The sequence below is a fragment of the Lolium rigidum genome, chromosome 5 (assembly GCF_022539505.1).
Source record: "Lolium rigidum isolate FL_2022 chromosome 5, APGP_CSIRO_Lrig_0.1, whole genome shotgun sequence".
In the NCBI taxonomy this organism is placed as follows: domain Eukaryota; kingdom Viridiplantae; phylum Streptophyta; class Magnoliopsida; order Poales; family Poaceae; genus Lolium; species Lolium rigidum.
Window position 1 is genome coordinate 210973499 of NC_061512.1, and position 19180 is coordinate 210992678.

At 45.0% G+C, this 19180-nt stretch overlaps 1 protein-coding gene across 1 annotated transcript; it reads left to right on the top strand.

The window, feature by feature from the left end:
* The first annotated feature begins 13710 nt into the window (after positions 1-13710).
* Positions 13711-14691, top strand: LOC124651265 (oryzain alpha chain-like). Its single transcript, XM_047190379.1, has 2 exons — positions 13711-14095; positions 14518-14691. The coding sequence occupies exon 1, from the start codon at positions 13723-13725 to the stop codon at positions 14089-14091; it is 369 nt and encodes a 122-aa protein (XP_047046335.1). The 5' UTR covers positions 13711-13722; the 3' UTR covers positions 14092-14095; positions 14518-14691.
* Positions 14692-19180: the final 4489 nt, after the last annotated feature.

Here is a 19180-nt window from a genome sequence, read left to right on the forward strand (position 1 = left end):
AGACTAATTCCTCAGGTGAAGAAGTAACAGGTACAGAGCTAGACATGATAACAAAAGTAAACTAAATGCAAGTAACTAATTTTTTGTGTTTTTGATATAGAGCTAGTAAACAAGACAGTAAATAAAGTAAAGTAAAGTAAGACAAAAACAAAGTAAAGAGATTGGCAGTGGAGACTCCCCTTGCAGCGTGTCTTGATCTCCCCGGCAACGGCGCCAGAAAAAGTGATGTTGCCGTGGGAGGCAATTCTCTGTGGTGTAACTTTTCTTCAGGTCCCCGGCAACGGCGCCAGAAAAAGTGCTTGATGCGCGTAGATGTACACGTCCGTTGGGAACCCCAAGAGGAAGGTATGATGCGCACAGCGGCAAGTTTTCCCTCAGAAAGAAACCAAGGTTATCGAACCGGTAGGAGCCAAGAAGCACGTGAAGGTTGTTGGTGGAGGAGTGTAGTGCGGCGCAACACCAGTGAAACCGGCGCCAACGTGGAACCTGCACAACACAATCAAAATACTTTGCCCCAACGTAACAGTGAGGTTGTCAATCTCACCGGCTTGCCGAAAACAAAGGATTAAACGTATCGAGTGGAAGATGGTGTTTGTTTGCAAAGAACAGTAAAAACAGTAGAATGTATTCAGATGTAAAAGAATGGACCGGGGTCCACAGTTCACTAGAGGTGTTTCTCCAATAAGATAACTAACATGCTGGGTGAACAAATTACAGGAGGGCAATTGATAAATAAAGATTCAATACATATCAATGATGATTACTATGTGATTTAATCAGGGCATTACGACAAAGTACATAGACCGCTATCCAACATGCATCTATGCCTAAATAATCCACCTTCAGGTTATCATCCGAACCCCTTCCGGTGTTAAGTTGTAAACAACGAGATAATTGCATTAAGTATGGTGCGTAATGTAATCAACACAAATATCCTTAGACAAAGCATCGATGTTTTATCCCTAGTAGCAACAAGCACATCCACAACCTTAGAACTTTCATCACTTCGTCCCAGATTCAATGGAGGCATGAACCCACTATCGAGCATAATTACTCCCTCTTGGAGTTACAAGTATCAACTTGGCCGAGCCTCTACTAGCAACGGAGAGCATGCAAGAACATAAACAACACATATATGATAGATTGATAATCAACTTAACATAATATTCTATATTCATCGGATCCCGCCAAACACAACATGTAGCATTACAAATAGATGATCTTGATCATGTTAGGCAGCTCACAAGATCTAAACAATGATAGCACAAGCGGAGAAGACAACCATCTAGCTACTGCTATGGACCCATAGTCCAAGGATGAACTACTCACGCATCAATCCGGAGGCGGGCATGATGATGTAGAGCCCCTCCGGTGATGATTCCCCTCTCCGGCAGGGTGCGGAGAGCGATCTCTCGAATCCCCGAGATGGGATTCGCGACGGCGGCGTCTCCGGAAGGTTTTCCGTATCGTGGCTCTCGGTACAGGGGGTTTCGCGACGAAGGCTATTTGTAGGCGGAAGGGTAGGTCAAAGGGCGTCACGAGGGGCCCACACAACAGGGCCGCGCGGCCAAGGGCCAGGCCGCGTCGCCCTAGTGTCTGGCCACCTCGTGGCCCCACTTCGTCTCCCTTTCGGTCTTCTGGAAGCTTCGTGCAAAAATAGGACCCTGGGCGTTGATTTCGTCCAATTCCGAGAATATTTCCTTACTAGGATTTCTGAAACCAAAAACAGCAGAAAACAGCAACTGGCACTTCGGCATCTTGTTAATAGGTTAGTGCCGGAAAATGTATAATAATGCTATAAAGTATGTATAAAACATTCAAGTATTGTAATAAAAGTAGCATGGAACATAACAAAATAATAGATACGTTTGAGACGTATCACACATGATTTAATCCCTGCTTCCCTCTGCGAAGGGCCTATCTTTTACTTTTATGTTGAGTCAGTAAACCTATTTCCCTCCATCTCATGCAAGCAATTGAGTTGTTGTGATCCAACCATTTATATTATGATCTATTTAATCGTGCATTTTACTCTTCCTTGGTTAGTACAAATTTTATCTGAATGAATATGATTTTGAAGGTTATCAATGATTATGAGGAGATTGTTATGATTAAGGATGTAAGCTTGGCTATAAAGTTCTGATATAAAGGCTTTGATCGGAAGATAAGTACAATCTATTAATAGTTCTCTGACCAAGAACAAAGTTTGCCATAACCGTTTATGATTTCCTATGCACCTTTATTTTTGATTTCTCTTTACTTATTTCAAGTTGAGTTATATGTGGAGGATGTTTACTAGAATGTCTTGTGTGAATTAATATGATGCTTCTTGTCCGTATTTTATTTATCGACTCTTCACTCCATAAACATGTGGTCTTGTTTATCGAGTTCAGTTTCGCTTGGGGACAAGCGAAGTCTAAGCTTGGGGGGAGTTGATACGTCCATTTTGCATCACTATTTTATACCATAATTTACTGTTATTCATTGATATATTTCATATTTAGAGATGATACTTATGTTATTTCACCTATTTTGCATGTTTCATGATTATTGGAGAATTATTCACCGTAGTCAGGATTCTGCTGGAAAAAAGCACCGTCAGGATACCATATTTCTGAAGATCAACAATTGACGGAAATTACACCGAAGATTTTATTTTTCCAGAAGAATGAGCCAGCCAAAAGGAGGAGCCGAGGAGGGCCGCCATGGGCCCCCCCATAGGCCGGCGCGGGCCTAGCCCTGGCCGCGCCGCCATGTGGGGAGGGGGCCCACGACCCCCCTCGGCCTCCTCTCTTTCGCGTACTTCATCACCCCAAAAACCTAAGGCACGGGGGATAAGCGAGAATAGACACAGCCGCCTCTGCGGGGCGGAGAAACACCAGAGAAAAAAGAGCTCTCCGGCGGGCAGGAATCCGCCGGGGAAATTCCCTCCCGGAGGGGGAAATCGACGCCATCGTCCCCGTCATCGAGCTGGACTTCATTGGGATCATCATCATCATCTCCACCATCGACACCGCCATCTCCACCGCTGCACCTCGTCTCCGCTGTAACATCTAGGGTTGAATCTTGATTATTTCATAGGGGAAACTCTCCCGGTATTGATTACTACTTGTTATTGATGCTATTGAGTGAAACCATTGGATCAAGGTTTATGTTCAGATTGTTATCCATCATCATATCACCTCTGATTATGTTCCATATGATGTCTCGTGAGTACTTTGTTTAGTTCTTGAGGACATGGGTGAAGTCTAAATGTTAGTAGTGAACTATGTTGAGTAATATTTAATGGTTTGATATTTAAGTTGTGGTGTTATTCTTCTAGTGGTGTCATGTGAACGTCGACTACATGATACTTCACCTTTATGGGCCTAGGGGAGTACATCTTGTATTCATTTGCTAATTGTGGGGTTGCCGGAGTGACGACAACTCTGAACCCCGTTGGTATATCGATGCGGGAGGGATAGCGGGATCTCGAGTTTAAGGCTGTGGTTAGATTTATCTTAATTACTTTCTTGTATTTGCGGATGCTTGCAAGGGGTATAATCACAAGTATGTATTAGTCCTAGGAAGGGCGGTGCATTAGCATAGGTTCACCCACACAACACTTATCAAAACAATGAAGATTAATCAACTATATGAAGCGAAAGCACTAGACTAAATCCCCGTGTGTCCTCAAGAACGTTTGGTCATTATAAGTAAACAAACCGGCTTGTCCTTTGTGCTAAAAAGGATTGGGCCACTCGCTACAATTATTACTCTCGCATTATACTTACTTGTACTTTATTTATCTGCTATATCAAAACCCCCTGAAAACTTGTCTGTGAGCATTTACAGTGAATCCTTCATCGAAACTGCTTGTCAACACCTTCTGCTCCTCGTTGGGTTCGACACTCTTATTTATTGAAAGTACTACGATACACCCCCTATACTTGTGGGTCATCAGACGGCGTGGTGACGGTGGTGGTGGAGAACTCCGGCAGGGCTTCGCCTATGCGCTGCGGGATTTGTATGTGGAGGAGAGGTAGCTAGGGTTTGGGGAGAGGGGGGCTTGGGCGCCGGCCACAAAGGGGGCGGCCAAGGTTGTGGCTTGAAGTGGCCGGCCCCCTCCCCTAGCTCCTCATTATATAGGTGGAAATCCCCAAGTGTTGGTATCTAAGTGATGTCTACGTTCCCCCTCCTTTCCTGTAGACAGTGTTGGGCCTCCAAGTGCAGAGGTTTGTAGAACAGCAGCAAGTTTTCCCTTAAGTGGATCACCCAAGGTTTATCGAACTCAGGGAGGAAGAGGTCAAAGATATCCCTCTCATGCAACCCCGCAACCACAAAGCAAGAAGTCTCTTGTGTCCCCAACACTCCTAATAGGTGCACTAGTTCGGCGAAGAGATAGTGAAATACGAGTGGTATGAATATATATGAGCGAGTAGTATGGCGCCGAGAAAATAGCTTGCTGGCGTGTAGTTGATGGTGGTAGTATTGCAGCAGTAGTAACACGATAAAACGAGTAAACAAGCAGTAGTAACTCAGCAGTATTTGGGAACAAGGCCTAGGGATTACACTTTCACTAGTGGACACTCTCAACATTGATCACATAACAGAATAGATAGATGCATACTCTACACTCTTGTTGGATGATGAACACATTGCGTAGGATTACACGAACCCTCAATGCCGGAGTTAACAAGCTCCACAATAATGCTCATATTTTAGTAACCTTTAGTGTAAGATAGATCAAAACGACTAAACCAAGTACTAGCATAGCATGCACACTTGTCACCTTCATGCATATGTAGGAGGAATAGATCACATCAATATTATCATAGCAATAGTTAACTTCGCAATCTACAAGAGATCATGATCATAGCATAAACCAAGTACTAACATGGTGCACGCACTGTCACCTTTGCACACATGCAGGAGGAATAAAACTACTTTAATAACACATCACTAGAGTAGCACATAGATAAATTGTGATACGATGCTCATTGCAATCATAAAGAGATATAAATAAGCACTTCACTACACTCTTCAACAGTGAATAAGTACTTCGCGAAATATAGCCTAAGAGACCCACACGGTGCACACACTGTCACCTTTACACACGTGGGACAAGGAGTCTCCGGAGATCACATAAGTAAAACCCACTTGACTAGCATAATGACATCTAGATTACAAGCATCATCATATGAATCTCAATCATGTAAGGCAGCTCATGAGATTATTGTATTGAACTACATAGGAGAGAGATGAACCACATAGCTACCGGTACAGCCCCGAGCCTCGATGGAGAACTACTCCCTCCTCATGGGAGCAGCAGCGGTGATGAAGATGGCGGTGGAGATGGCAGCGGTGTCGATGGAGAAGCCTTCCGGGGGCACTTCCCCGCTCCGGCAGGGTGCCGGAACGGAGACTCCTGTCCCCCGGATCTTGGCTTCGCGATGGCGGCGGCTCCGGAACTTTTCTCGTATCGTGGCTCTCGGTGCTGGGGGTTTCGCGACGGAAGCTTTAAGTAGGCGGAGGGTCAACGCGGGGGCCACACGAGGGGCCCGGGAGGTAGGTCGGCGCGGCCGGGGCACGGGCCGCGCCGGCCACCCTTCGGCCGCCTCGTGGCCCCACTTCGTTATCTCTTCGGTCTTCGGAAGCTTCGTGCAAAAATAGGACCACGGGCGAAAGTTTCGTCCAATTCCGAGAATATTTCTTTACTAGGATTTCTGAAACCAAAAACAGCGAGAAAACGAGAGCTGGCACTTCGGCATCTTGTTAATAGGTTAGTTCCAGAAAATGCGTAAATACGACATATAATGTGCATAAAACATGTAGGTATCATCAATAAAGTAGCATGGAACATAAGAAATTATCGATACGTTGGAGACGTATCACTAAGTCTTCGAATAAGACCCGAAACCAAAACCTACCAAAGGGACAAAACCTACCCAAGGGGGAAATCCCACTCAAGGTGGGACTCCCACCCCTTCCTTGGGGGGTTGGCCGGCCACCTAGGTGGAGCCCACCTGGGACTCTTCCCCCTTAGGGTTTGGCCGGCCATGCAAGGTGGAGTCCCTCCGGGACTCCACTTTCCATGGTGATTTCTTCCGGACTTTTCTAGAACCTTCTAGAACCTTCCATAAATGCACCGGATCATTTCCAAACTTGGAAAGTGACTTCCTATATATGAATCTTATTCTCCGGACCATTTCGGACCTCCTCGTGATGTCCTGGATTCCATCCGAGACTCCGAGCAAAACTTCGAACTCCATTCCATATTCCATATCTACTTAAACGACATCAAACCTTAAGTGTGTCACCCTACGGTTCGTGAACTATGTAGACATGGTTGAGACTTCTCTCCGACCAATAACCAATAGCGGGATCTGGAGATCCATAATGGCTCCCACATATTCAACGATGACTTAGTGATCGATTGAACCAATTACATACGATACCGATTCCCTTTGTCACGCGATATTTTACTTGTCCGAGGTTTGATCATCGGTATCTCTATACCTTGTTCAACCTCGTCTCTGACAAGTACTCTTTACTCGTACCGTGGTATGTGGTCTCTTATGAACCATTCATATGCTTGCAAGATAATTATACGACATTCCACCGAGAGGGCCCAGAGTATATATATCCGTCATCGGGATGGACAAATCCCACTGTTGATCCATATGCCTCAACTCATACTTTCCGGATACCTAATCCCACCTTTATAACCACCCATTTACGTAGTGGCGTTTGATGTAATCAAAGTACCCTTCCGACATAAGTGATTTACATGATCTCATGGTCGAAAGGACTAGGTAACTATGTATCGAAAGCTTATAGCAAATGAACTTAATGACGTGATCTTATGCTACGCTTAATTGGGTGTGTCCATTACATCATTCACATAATGACATAACCTTATTATTAATAACATCCAATGTTCATGATCATGATACGATGATCATCTATTAATCAACAAGCTAGTTATTCAAGAGGCTTACTAGGGACTCCTTGTTGTTTACATAACACACATGTATCAATGTTTCGGTTAATACAATTATAGCATGGTATATAAACATTTATCATAAACTTAAAGATATATTATAATAACCACTTTATTATTGCCTCTTGGGCATATCTTCAACACCCGGTGAACCACCAACTACGACTCTCACCAATGGTGACTCTAGCCGTGATCGCATTTGCCGAGAGGTGTGGGTTGGACACTGAAACCACTGCAGACTGCCAGGCCAACAAGATCCCACCCCAAGTACCGTCAGCGGGGAGGTAGTAGAACCCGTCGAAGGCAGGTCCCAAGCACTCACGTACCACACGATCAGAGATGACCGCCAACTTGGTCTCTTGTAGACAAACCACAGCCGCTCGCGAGGGCGAGATGGCCTGAGAAACGGCAAGACACCTGACAGGTGAATTAAGTCCATGCATGGCAATGCAAACATCCATCATGTCATCCATAATACAACAGGTTTAGGGTGCCGAGAGCCCTAACAAGAATGAAAAGAAAAACCCCGATCACAAGGCAACTCATGTCATCTGAATTTTCTTTGCGTGTTTAGACTGGTACAAGGCAACTTAACTTTGTGTGTTTATGAAATTTCTAAGAGGTTTGATACAGTACTTGATAGCAGTGTCAGTCTGTGAATTTGCTTGTGTATTGTATTGGGAGCGAACTGTCAATGTTTACTATTTGATGTCAGTGCATTTTGTTTACTGTGAGTGCATGAATGAAATGATGCAGTGGTGCAATGAAGTACTGTCATAGGAGTCCGTCATAGGAGTAGGAACTTTCAATTAAGTCTGGCTATTAGTTGTGACACCAGTTCTGAGACCTTAAAGAGTTGTGCATTTCGGTATCGTATATAAATTCTGAGACCTGTGTCCAAAAGCATTATATGGTTGGTAATTTATTCACAAAAGCAACATTAGTTGCCCTTCTGCAGTTTTTATGAAACAGAATACAAATCCATTTTCTTCTTCAATATTCAGTTGCGCTCCTGCAGTTTTTATTGCAAATAATGCTTATTGGCATCTGGCAGGCGTTTTTGTGATTGCAGGTCCGCTATCTTCCCTGAAGGTTGTCGGTGGAACCCTAGCATAGCACACTTATTTGCTCCTTGGTGCTGGCGAGATTAGTGAAAATTTCTCACGCTCTAGGTTTTGCTGAACTGTTAAAACATGATGTGAATGGGTGTAAATGATATGCGTCTGGGTCACTGCTTCCATCTTTTCTCGCATCTTCAATCGTCTCCATTCATATCGTCACTTCATGTATATGATAATTGATAAGATTTACTCTGCATACTGGAATGTGCTTCAATGGATCTCTTGGCCCCTGTTTTTATGGGTCATTTATTTTGGTTCCTGAAATGCATGCCATTGTTGTACTCACTGTCCTGATGTAAGCTGAATTGTTGCTGCTGATATTATTGTCTGTGTGTTCACTGTGGAACTCTAAGGAGATTGGCTTCCTAGCCACCGCGACGCGATGACCTTGCAATCTGCTGATCGTGTATGCTAACTGCTAAGGTCACATCAGTGGATATTGACCATATTAGACCTTTCGCGTCGAGATGTGAACCGGGTCTCACACACATACGGATGGAAAGTTCACACAACGTTAGTCGCCGTCTATTGATGGGATGAATCCAACGGTGCTACACAAGATCCAACGGTACCGAGCGCATGCACACCTATCCACCTGATTACTAAATCCACTCTCTAATTATATAATAGATAAGATTAAGATAGAAGCATGTACCACCTATCGATTACCGGTTCGTAATCTTCATATGCTCGCAATGACCGATTCCACATTATACTTGGTCGAATTCAATTAAACATACATCGTACATCATGCTGAAGTTTTGTTCTAGGACATGGACACGCTCAGCCTAATCACGGTAATAGACGATACAACATCGCACACATAAATAGACGACATGTCTAAAATCATACATTTTTGAACATAGAGAAGTCCCAAAGGACCTGGCGACACTGCTTTTATATTATGATGATGATGGTGGGATTACAGATTGCAAGAAGAACCCTCCAGGTGAGCGCCTCCATCTCCAAGCACATCTCGATGGAGATGGCGATCTGATCATACTTCTCTGGAACGCAGTGCAGGAACTTGCGCACGGCGTCGTCCTCCATGACCGGAGCGCCTAGCGCCCCCAGCTCGGTCACCATGCCGGTGAGGCGCTGCGCAAAATCTTCGACGGTCTCACCGTCCTTGAAGTCGAGCGCCTCGTACTCGCGACGCACCTGTTGCGCCTTGGCCTTGCGCGCTCGGGCGCAGCCGAGCCGCATCACCTTGAGGGCGTCCCACGCCTCGTTCGCCGTCTTCTTTGATCCTAGCGCGACGCAGTACTCCGATGGTACCACCTTGAGGATCCCTTCCATGGCGAGCTTGTCGTCCTCCTCATCGGTGGTGCCGATGCTCACGGCCTCCCAGAGCCCGCGCGCCTTCAGCATCACCGTCATCAGCACCTCCCACGCGCCTTCAGCATCACCGTCATCAGCACCTCCCACGCGTGAGCATGGGGAACTGTGCGCCGCCGATGTCGCGGATCGTCTTCTTCACCACGTAAGTCGCCCCGCGACGTGGTGACAGAGAGACGTCCCGGCGGCCGGCGGAGAGGTGGCCTCGCCCTCCACGGCCGCGGCCTCGCCCGCCATCACGCCCGCGCTGCTGCTCCGCCATCCTCCGGTGTCCCTACGCCCCTACCACGGCTCTGATACCAATTGTTGGCAATGGAGCAGCCCAGCTGCAACACTACCGAGTTCTCCGCTCTCTCAACACAGCCCAGAGGGGAGGTAGGAAGAAGAAGAAGAACACATGTGAGTTCAGTCACACACACGCCTGAACTGCATTTCACTGCTGCCTTCTACTCCTTTTGTAGAGGCCAAAGTCAATTCTAGGTACAATTTCTACTCACTACTTCTACCAATTACTTGTACCTCTAGTACACCTACTAGGCTATATACATGACTATACCTGGGCATGCTTGCCCTTTACAATCGAGTGCCTGCTGCCTTATACGACTGGACAGGGCACTAGAGGAGTTCTACCAACTCCATTGACATTTGCTAATGAGGAGATCAAGCAGGAGCTCAACAATTACTCAACGAGTACAAGTCCTGTCTTTGAGCAACATCAGTTACCTGCTTCAAAGACAAGAAAAAAATGATTCAATTATATGTAGTATGAGAATTCTAAATTTTAACCTTTCTTATCACGTTGCATAGTAGCACTTGAAGATTTCTTTTGGACGCTTTGTGTTTGAGTAGCGTTGCATTTCACAATCTGTAGTAAACAGTTGTCACAGGAGAGGTGGTTAAACAAAGGAGCTCACAGTAAAGTAGATCATAGACAATATAAGCAAGGTAGCATTTTCACGTCCAGTTTTGAAGTTCACCAACATGATGGTTACCATTACAAGTACTCTAACAAGATACAGTGCAAGTCCAGATTTACTACCTACCAATTTACACAGCTGATGGTTTATGCTATACATAATTCTTGGAAACATGGTATGATGGCAGCTAAAAAATCATGCACATTGAACACATGTAATTTGTCTAGAAACATCATAAACCCATAACGTATGCGACAATGAACTAAGCCATTCTGAACATACAAACTTTTATAATATATATGCATTCCTGGCATTACTAATACAATGAGGTCCTCACTGGCTCCATTTATCTCAAGTTAGAAAAGAAGGTCAATCTTTCAAAATTAACATATTTGATGATGTAACATAGTTTTATACTCCCTCAATTCCAAATTGTAGTTCACTTTGGCTTTTCTAGATACGTTGATTTTGAATCTAGAAAAGTCAAAGTGAACTACAATTTGAAACAGAGGGAGTATCAAAATATGGAGACAATGACAACATGTTTTTAAGATACACAGATGTTCCATGATTATGTAAATAGTTCTCAACTCCTTAAGCTCAAATTTACATGTAGTAAGATCACAATTGAGAACAATCTATTAAAACACTTACTCTCAATGTTGCTTTAGCAGATACTTTCTGACCAAATGAGATGTGATTAGTTTTAAGCTGCTGAAATTTCGAACCTAGCAAACAGTAAGAAATTAGGAAACATTATTCAACAATACAGTGTAATGGATCATCAAGGCCAAAATTCAGAAGGCATGTGCTGATTTACAGACCACATAGTCCAAGGTCAAATTTTCCTTTTCTTGATAATAGGTCAAAATTTCCCTAACTCGGTGCTTAAATCAAGTAACCCTCAATTAAGAGTTGGAAGCTTTTTGCCCCATGTGTACATGTCCATGGACCTAAATGTACAATTATCAAGTTTTACATTTTACTCTACATGAACTCAATGACTGTCTCATAGAAAGCAAAAGTGTGGTATATAAAAAGGTTATTTACACATGAACTTAACGATCATCTCATAAAAAGGGAAGTGTGCTATCATAGATTATCCATGACACATCTGAATCGACTCTGCATTTGATTATGTTTTCATGGCTAGGGTAGAGAGCAAAAGGCGAGACTTATAGGAACTAGGATACCAGTATATGTCCGAAATATACCACTTGGCAGGCCTCATGACAAAACATAGCATATCCAATCATATAGTATTATGAACTTTACTTATACAAACACTAACATGATTTGAATAAAAAAAGTTGGAAAAAACTTGTATGAATTTGGAAAAAGGCAACAGCGACTGAAATTTCAACTAAACGATAACAAAAAGTACCATTCATTGGGTGCAGTGGCGGATCCAAAAACAAGAAACAATAAAAGTATATAAATTATACTAGCCACTAGTATATACAACATATACAACAAAGAACACCTTATATGCTTTGATATAAGAAATGAAATCATGTATGTTTTTAATAGCGATCTATAAGTTCAGAGCTCATAACTGAAGGATTAGCACAATACATATATGCAATCATGCAGGCAGAAAATTTTACCCAAACAACATTTTTCAGGTACAAAAAATCATAAGTACTACCAAATCATATGTGAAAATGGTTTACACCTAAAAAATAAAAAAGTAATAGCAGGTAGTACTACCAAACATGAAAGGATGGCCGGTGGGCCGGTGACCGCCGTCGGGGGCACGAGAAGCAGCCGGGTTAGGAAGGGCGGGATGGAGGGCAGTGGTGGGTGGTGGGCAGGCGGCCAAGGCTGGTGGAAGAGGCGGCCGCGGGAGCCGTGGCCTCAGAGGGCAGTGGTGGGTGGTGGGCAGGCGGCCAAGGCTGGTGGAAGAGGCGGCCGCGGGAGCCGTGGCCTTAGAGGGCAGTGGTGGGTGGTGGGCAGGCGGCCAAGGCTGGTGGAAGAGGCGGCCGCGGGAGCCGTGGCCTCGTGAAGAAGAAGGTGAGGAAGAAGATGATGTTTAGATGGGCCGTAAATGGGCCGGAAGTTTCCATCTTCCGGAAGGGGCCCGCCCGGAAGTGGAGGGGCGTGCCAGCGAAAGGCCTCCCTGCGCCAGCTAGCAACAGCCGTATCACCACCTCTTCCCACACGGAAAAGCGATCCGATCCCCCACACCACCCCCCCCGATAGCTCTCATCCCGCTACAGTACTTGGCCGCCTCCTCTCTCTCCACCGGGCAGATCCGAAGCCACTCCGCCGGAATAGCCGGCCGAAGGCGGTGGAGGTGAAGCGCCGGAGTAGTTTAGGTGTAGATTTGTAGGTTTTGTAGAGTTTGTGGCTGTTTGCCACCGTTCTGGACGAATGCCCCGTAGTGGAGGTGGTGGCCTGGGTCCTCGCCGCTGGATCTCGGCCAAGATAGGGTTTCTGCTGGTGGTGGTCTCTCTGCTCCGGTGGTCGGAGGGAGATGCGGTGGCAAGCAGTACCGTCTCCTTCAATAAGTCTGCGGCGGCAGGCTCTTCTCCTTCCCTCATCTGCAGTCAAGACGGAGATCTCCAGGCCGGCCGTGGAGGCGAGGTGGGGATTCTTCTTGGATCTGCAAGGTATGCTACTGCATCCCTCCTGGCCGGCCTTGGTGGCGAGGAGGAGCGGAGGAGTGGCGTGCTGTTTTTGGATCGAGGCGGAGGATCCTGTCTTCTCCGTCGACGCGGTGCGTGGTTGGCGGCTGCTAGTCTGCATCTCCTTCTTCCTTGCCATGGTGGCCAGAAGAGGAGTGGTGGCAATGCACTGGCGAACCCTACTCGTCGACTTATGCCTGCAGGGTGCTACGGAGATGCTGTTCTAGCACTCCATCGAGCGACACACGCGGCGTCTTCCAGCGACGCCGTGATCCTTGGCCGGCAAGGCGGCCCATCTGCTACCTCCATGATGGAGGCCCTTCTATGCTCTGTTCGTCGGAGCTCGTCGTTTCTCCACCAACAAGTGGTTCGTCCCCGGAGGAGGAGGAACGGCCGGCGGATCAGAAGCTTCGCCGGAAGTATGCTGTCGAGCAACCTGGCATCGCATCTCGACGGCAACGTCTCGAGATCGCCGGCGAATGGTGGCGGAGGCGTCCAGGGACCCGATTGCTTTCTTAATTTCTGTCTCAGGGTGCTTGATGTAAAATTTGGAGGGCCTTTCTTCAAATACTGGTTTCTCTGTGCAGTAGATGCCATAGGACCTCCTTGTAATTTGTACCCGCCACGTGTGATCTAATGGAAACTCTGGGGCCTTCTAGGCCCTTATCTTGTTCAAAAAAAAAAAAGATCCCCTACACCACAGATCTCCGCCGCCGGCCCGTGGTTGCGTTGCGGGGATGAGGAGGTCCACGGCTCTCATGCTGCTGCTGCTGGCGGTGGCGTTCACGACGGCCGTACCGCACGATGAGAGGAGCGAGGAGGTGGAGACCCGCAGGATGTTCAGGACCTGGATGGCCAGGTTCGACAAGACCTACAGCTCCATCGACGAGGAGGAGCACCGGTACGCGGTGTTCAAGGAAAACCTCCACGCCTTCGGTGACCTCACCCGCGACCACTTTGGCCTCAACGTCTTCGGTGACCTCACCCACGAGGAGCTCCGCGTATTGTACACCGGGTGCACGCACGGGGACGGCGGCCACAAGTACTCCCTCCTCTACTGGATAAGTGTACTTCTTATGGGGCCTCCATCCTGCCATCGATGTTAAGCAGGTATGTATTTCGTTGGGGCTAAAGGGAAAGTGTACTTGTTTTTGACTGCATATAATACATACACATCATTTGCAACTTGCATCAAGTGGGGAAGATTCTTGCGACTAGTATATATATTACTCTTCTTCTTCAACCAATCAAGGAAAATTTATTGATTTTTGTTTCAGTATCCATATCAACATGAAGTTGATGATGTGGTTTCAGGATCCGTATCAAGAAAGTAGATGATGTTTGGGCTTCGTTTGCCATCATGAAACAATTATGAGGAGATCCCTTTATAGAAGAAACCTCTGAATCTTCTGAATCTGATTAGCCTTCATTCTTACTGGGACAACTTCAATTCCTAAGAACCTGTTGTCTGACTTGGTCACTTACAAAATTTATGTATATATTCTCACTCATCCGTTACTTTTTACTACCAGTTAGGTGCGCCGGTGGTCACCGCACAACTGAAATAGAGATGGAGGGATCACACTCCTGGAGAGAGATGAAGCGCGTGTGGATCTGAATATGGCACATCTAATTGTTGCTTATGTAATAAAATTGAGATGAAAATATGCATTTCTACAAGGAAGTGAGAAAGATAGTTCGTCAGCTGTGCTGTGTTTTCGCCTTACGGCCATCGCACCCCTTATTCCGTTGGAGTTTGGAGCCCTCCCAGGCGCGCGCTATGTCGCCCCTATTTCGCGACCGTCCGATTGATTCGATCCGGTGGCCAGCGACCCGCCAGCGCCGCGCACATATTCGCAAAAAAACCCTTTATTTTCGCGCTATTTCGTTTCGGGTCCAGCGAAGTCCCTCCTGTTGCAGTAAACGTGTTCAATTTTTTCGTGTTTCAAAATTTTCCTCTGCCAAGAAGACGAAATTCCGATTTCGGCGCTCTTTTGCATTTAACTACCCGTCGGTGCTTTTGCGGAAGGACCCACCCACTTTTGTTTTTGAGTACGGTTATTATGTGACTTGGAGTTTTTTAAAGCTCCAATGAAATAGCAGCAGGACTGAATGAGACACAAGGTATGTGCACTGTTTGTGATTATGCATGCTGCTGCCTTCAACATTTTAATAATTGATTTTCTCTTTTCTTTATTGATGTAGGTTATACATGGCATTTTGTTGCCTGCCAAAGTCATTAACTTACCTCCATAAATTCGCAATAGATTCATTTGGGAGGGATAAGTATCACCTCCATAGAATCAATTGCTCCAGGAAAATAAGAGTTAAGTTAAATTGATTCTATCTATTGCAAATTTTATTGGCATATAGTAGCAATTGATTTGCTGGATTTTTAATAGATAGTTGTAGGGTTAAAGAGATGCTTTATCACTATTTCTGATCCAAGTACAGGTACAAATACTTGAATTGCTGCACCTGAAGAACCAATTGAAGCTACAACTGCTGAACCTAAAGACTCTTCTCGGTCACAATTCTACGACATAATGGCAATTTCATTCTCTATCGCTGAAAGAGTGCACTGAATGTTTTCTAGGAAAGAGACCTAGGATTCATACTGTAATGTTGACCTTCACCTTGATTTACATATGGTATTTTCTTTGTCACACTGAATTTACAATGGCCCCTTGATTCTCACCTCTTCTCTTTACCTACAGGTGACAGTTGGATGTCCATGGATACCCTTTAGTTCAAAAAAATGAACTAGGAATTCATTTTCCCCCACCAAAATTCGAATTCCTAGTTTATTTGCTAAAATCCATGGATTTCCAACTTCCACTTGTATCTTTACTCTCTTATTACAGATGCAAACGGGTTTTGGTAATGAGCTGAGTGAGAACTTGCTAACTCACACACTTCACTGCTTTTATTTCTGAAGTGATGCAAGGAGGTTTAACTAATGAGTGGGAACTTACTAGATCTCTCTTAGAGGTTTGCTTTGCTTTTTTTTCTGAGGTCAGTCGTCTTTGCTTTAAAAAATGCTTGAACGGTTCAAGTATTTTTTTTAGACATCTACAGGCGGGCTCAATTGTAGAAATAATAAAGCATAGAACACATGATCATTGATCCTCTCGCTATTCCTTGGTTAGGTTCAGTTTTTTTTACATGTATATATCTTCCTATTGGTTGGTTGCAGGAAGTGTCTTTAGTAAAAGTAGAGATAGGATAAATCACTACAAACATAGTGTTGCATTCCTGCTATATCTTTTGTGTTCAAATTAGTAATAGGTATGTGCAGAATAATATGTCCTTTTGTATCTGAACACTGCTGCTTTATCTACTTCCAAATTGAGTTGCCTTGTCTAGCAGAGATGCCAGTCAGTACTACTTTGTTAATTCCTAATCAAATGACATGGGTCTTCTATACATCTCTTTATGCCACTGCATTTTACTAATTGAACCTGCCATGGCTTGTGCATTGATCTATATTCTTCTATAATTATAATATTCAAACAACCATTTAGCTGTACAGAAATATACATGTGTTTACAACATGCTGATTCTTTAAAAAGACGATTTGCAATGAGCATATACAGGTCTCAGATCTGGAGAATTTTCTAACGGTTACATGTCGTATTTTGCAGGTCAATTTTGCAAACGGCATCACACCATTGTCAGAGCTAGATGTGCTGCCATCAGCTCATCACTGTCTGCAATGCAAGGTGCAGTGTCACCACTTATTTCTTGACATTCACATATGTATATGCAATATATTTTTAAGGATATGAGATCATTTATAGGTTTAGTTTCCTCTACTCCCACTTATTTCCAAGTATGGTGCTCCGGTCCTTTTTTCCAAAGTGAAACAAACTGTATGTACACAGCTATTGCTACCATTTCTAAAAGATAATACTTTTTTACTGCATCTTTATGGTTCTCCGGTCGTTTTTCCAAAGTGAAACAAACTGTATGTTTCCAAACCAAATAGTCGTTTCACTTCTATTTTCATGTTACTATTAGAACATGTGTATAAGTTGTTTCTAGCTCAAATAGTCTAGTCTAGCCCAAGGCCCAAGATAGCCCATGTAACCTATGTATATAACTCTGAAGTCAATAGAAAAAGGGCAAGGTTAGAAAGTTAACATGGTATCAGAGCTAGGGTTGCTGGTGACCTAGCTCCAGCCGCCACCCTTGGCAACTCGCCGGCGGCTGCTCCCGTCGTCTTCACACGAGCTCAAGCAGGGCTTGTGCCGTCTCCCGTCGTGCTACTCGCTGAGTCCAGGTTGGACTCAGTGTTGCTGCTGTCATCTTCATCTCGTGTGAGTTTAGATCGGACCAGGGTTGTTGTGCCTCTTCATCCTATTGCTGTTGCAGCTGTTTGTTTTTGCAAGGAGCTGCTGAAATCCGCTAGTCTACCCGTTCATCCCTTGCTGTTAGTGTTGCTTTGCTCTCTGTAGCTGTTTGTTCTCTCTGGTTGAAGCTACTAGTGCCCTGTTCTATTCTGCTCAGTAGTTGTTGCAAGGGTTTTCTTGCTAGCTTGTTAAAATGGCCAAGGACGGGTCTATCTTTTCTATTGACATCAAGCTTGATGGCCCAAATTACAGAGAGTGGGCATTCTCAGTGGGCTGCTGGATTTGATGACCATTTGACTGATGATCCTCCAGATTTTAAGGAGGATGAGGCCATGAAAAAGGCTTGGAGGAAAACAGATTCTAAGGTCATGGGTGCCTTAATCCTTAATGTTGCTCCGTCGCTGCGGATGAGTCTTGAGCATCACATCACTGCAAAAGAAATATGGAAGTATTTGGAGCAGCGATATCTTCAGCCAAGTGGGGCACTTCGCTACTCCTTATTGCAAAATTTGCAAAATCTTCAGCAGCATGACTCATCCATAGAGGAGTATTATGAAGCTTTTACTCGCATCACTAGTCAGCTTATGTCAATGACTCCAAAGAGTCGTTCTGGTTGTGAGTCTTGTGTGGCAAAGGAGAATTATGAGGCTCAGTCCTTCATGTTTCAGTTCGTGATGAGGCTTAGGCAGGAATTTGAGAACAACATAACTCAGCTCCTTGGTCGTCTTGCACCTCCTTCTTTGGATGAGGCGCTTGCTAGCTTAATTGTTGAGGTGACACGTCTTTGCTCCCTTACCTCGTCCACTAGTCCAATAACTCACACTAGTGTTCCTGTTGCTCCTCGGGGCCCCTTTAGAGGTCTTCGGGAAAATTATGTACTCAATGTAAGAAGTCTGGACACACAGTTGATAGTTGCTTTGTCCTACACCCAGAGTTAAAATATTGTAACCAATGCAAGAAGTCTGGACACACAATTGATAGCTGTTTTGTCCTACACCCAGAGTTATTGGCTGAGTACCAAAGGAAATTTCCTCCTCAACAGCAGCAGCGTCATCCCCCAAATAGGAGGTCTTCTGCTATTGTGATAGGTGAACCACAGCCACAACCAGCAATGAGTGCATCAGTATCTGCTGCCTCTCTCGTGTTACTCAGCCTTGGGTGCTTGATTCAGGAGCTTCTTTTCATGTCACCTCTGATCGTTCCCAGCTTGTGTCATGTCAGCCAGTGAAGGATGGTGCCTCTGTTCATACCGTTGATGGTACACCTTGTTCTGTTACTCATCAGGGCTATCTTTGCACACCCAAATTTTCAATTCCTGATATTTCCTTTGTTCCTGAATTATCCATGAGCCTCTTGTCTGTTGGTCAAATTACCGATATGGACAACTTTGTTGGTTTTAACAAAACCTCATGTTATGTGCAGGATCTTCAGAGCAAGAGGATCATTGGTACTTGCCGTCGCCTTAGTGGATCTACGTCCCTCTACGAGCTTGACACCCTTCATCTTCCTTCAGCTTTCGCATCATCTGCTTCCTCTTCCTCAGCGTCAAGATCCACCTCTTCGTTCTCTTTCGCCCAGTGGCATCATCGTTTAGGTCATCTATGTGGTTCTCGTTTATCTAGTCTTATTGGGCAAGGTGTTTTGGCCGTGTTCCTGTGGATGCCTGGTTTCGCTTGTAAGGGTTGTAATCTAGGGAAACAGATACAACTTCCTTATCCCTCTAGCACTACCTATTCTAGCCGTCCTTTCGATTTAGTGCACTCTGATGTATGGGGTCCTTCTCCTTTCGTTTCAAAAGATGCGTTGAAGAACGAGTTTCGCCATCTCTTCCGGAACTAGTCGA

What these genes read in the sequence shown, in the direction of transcription:
- LOC124651265 (XM_047190379.1), top strand. Translation starts at nt 13,723, where the DNA reads ATGAGGAGGTCCACGGCTCTCATGCTGCTGCTGCTGGCGGTGGCGTTC.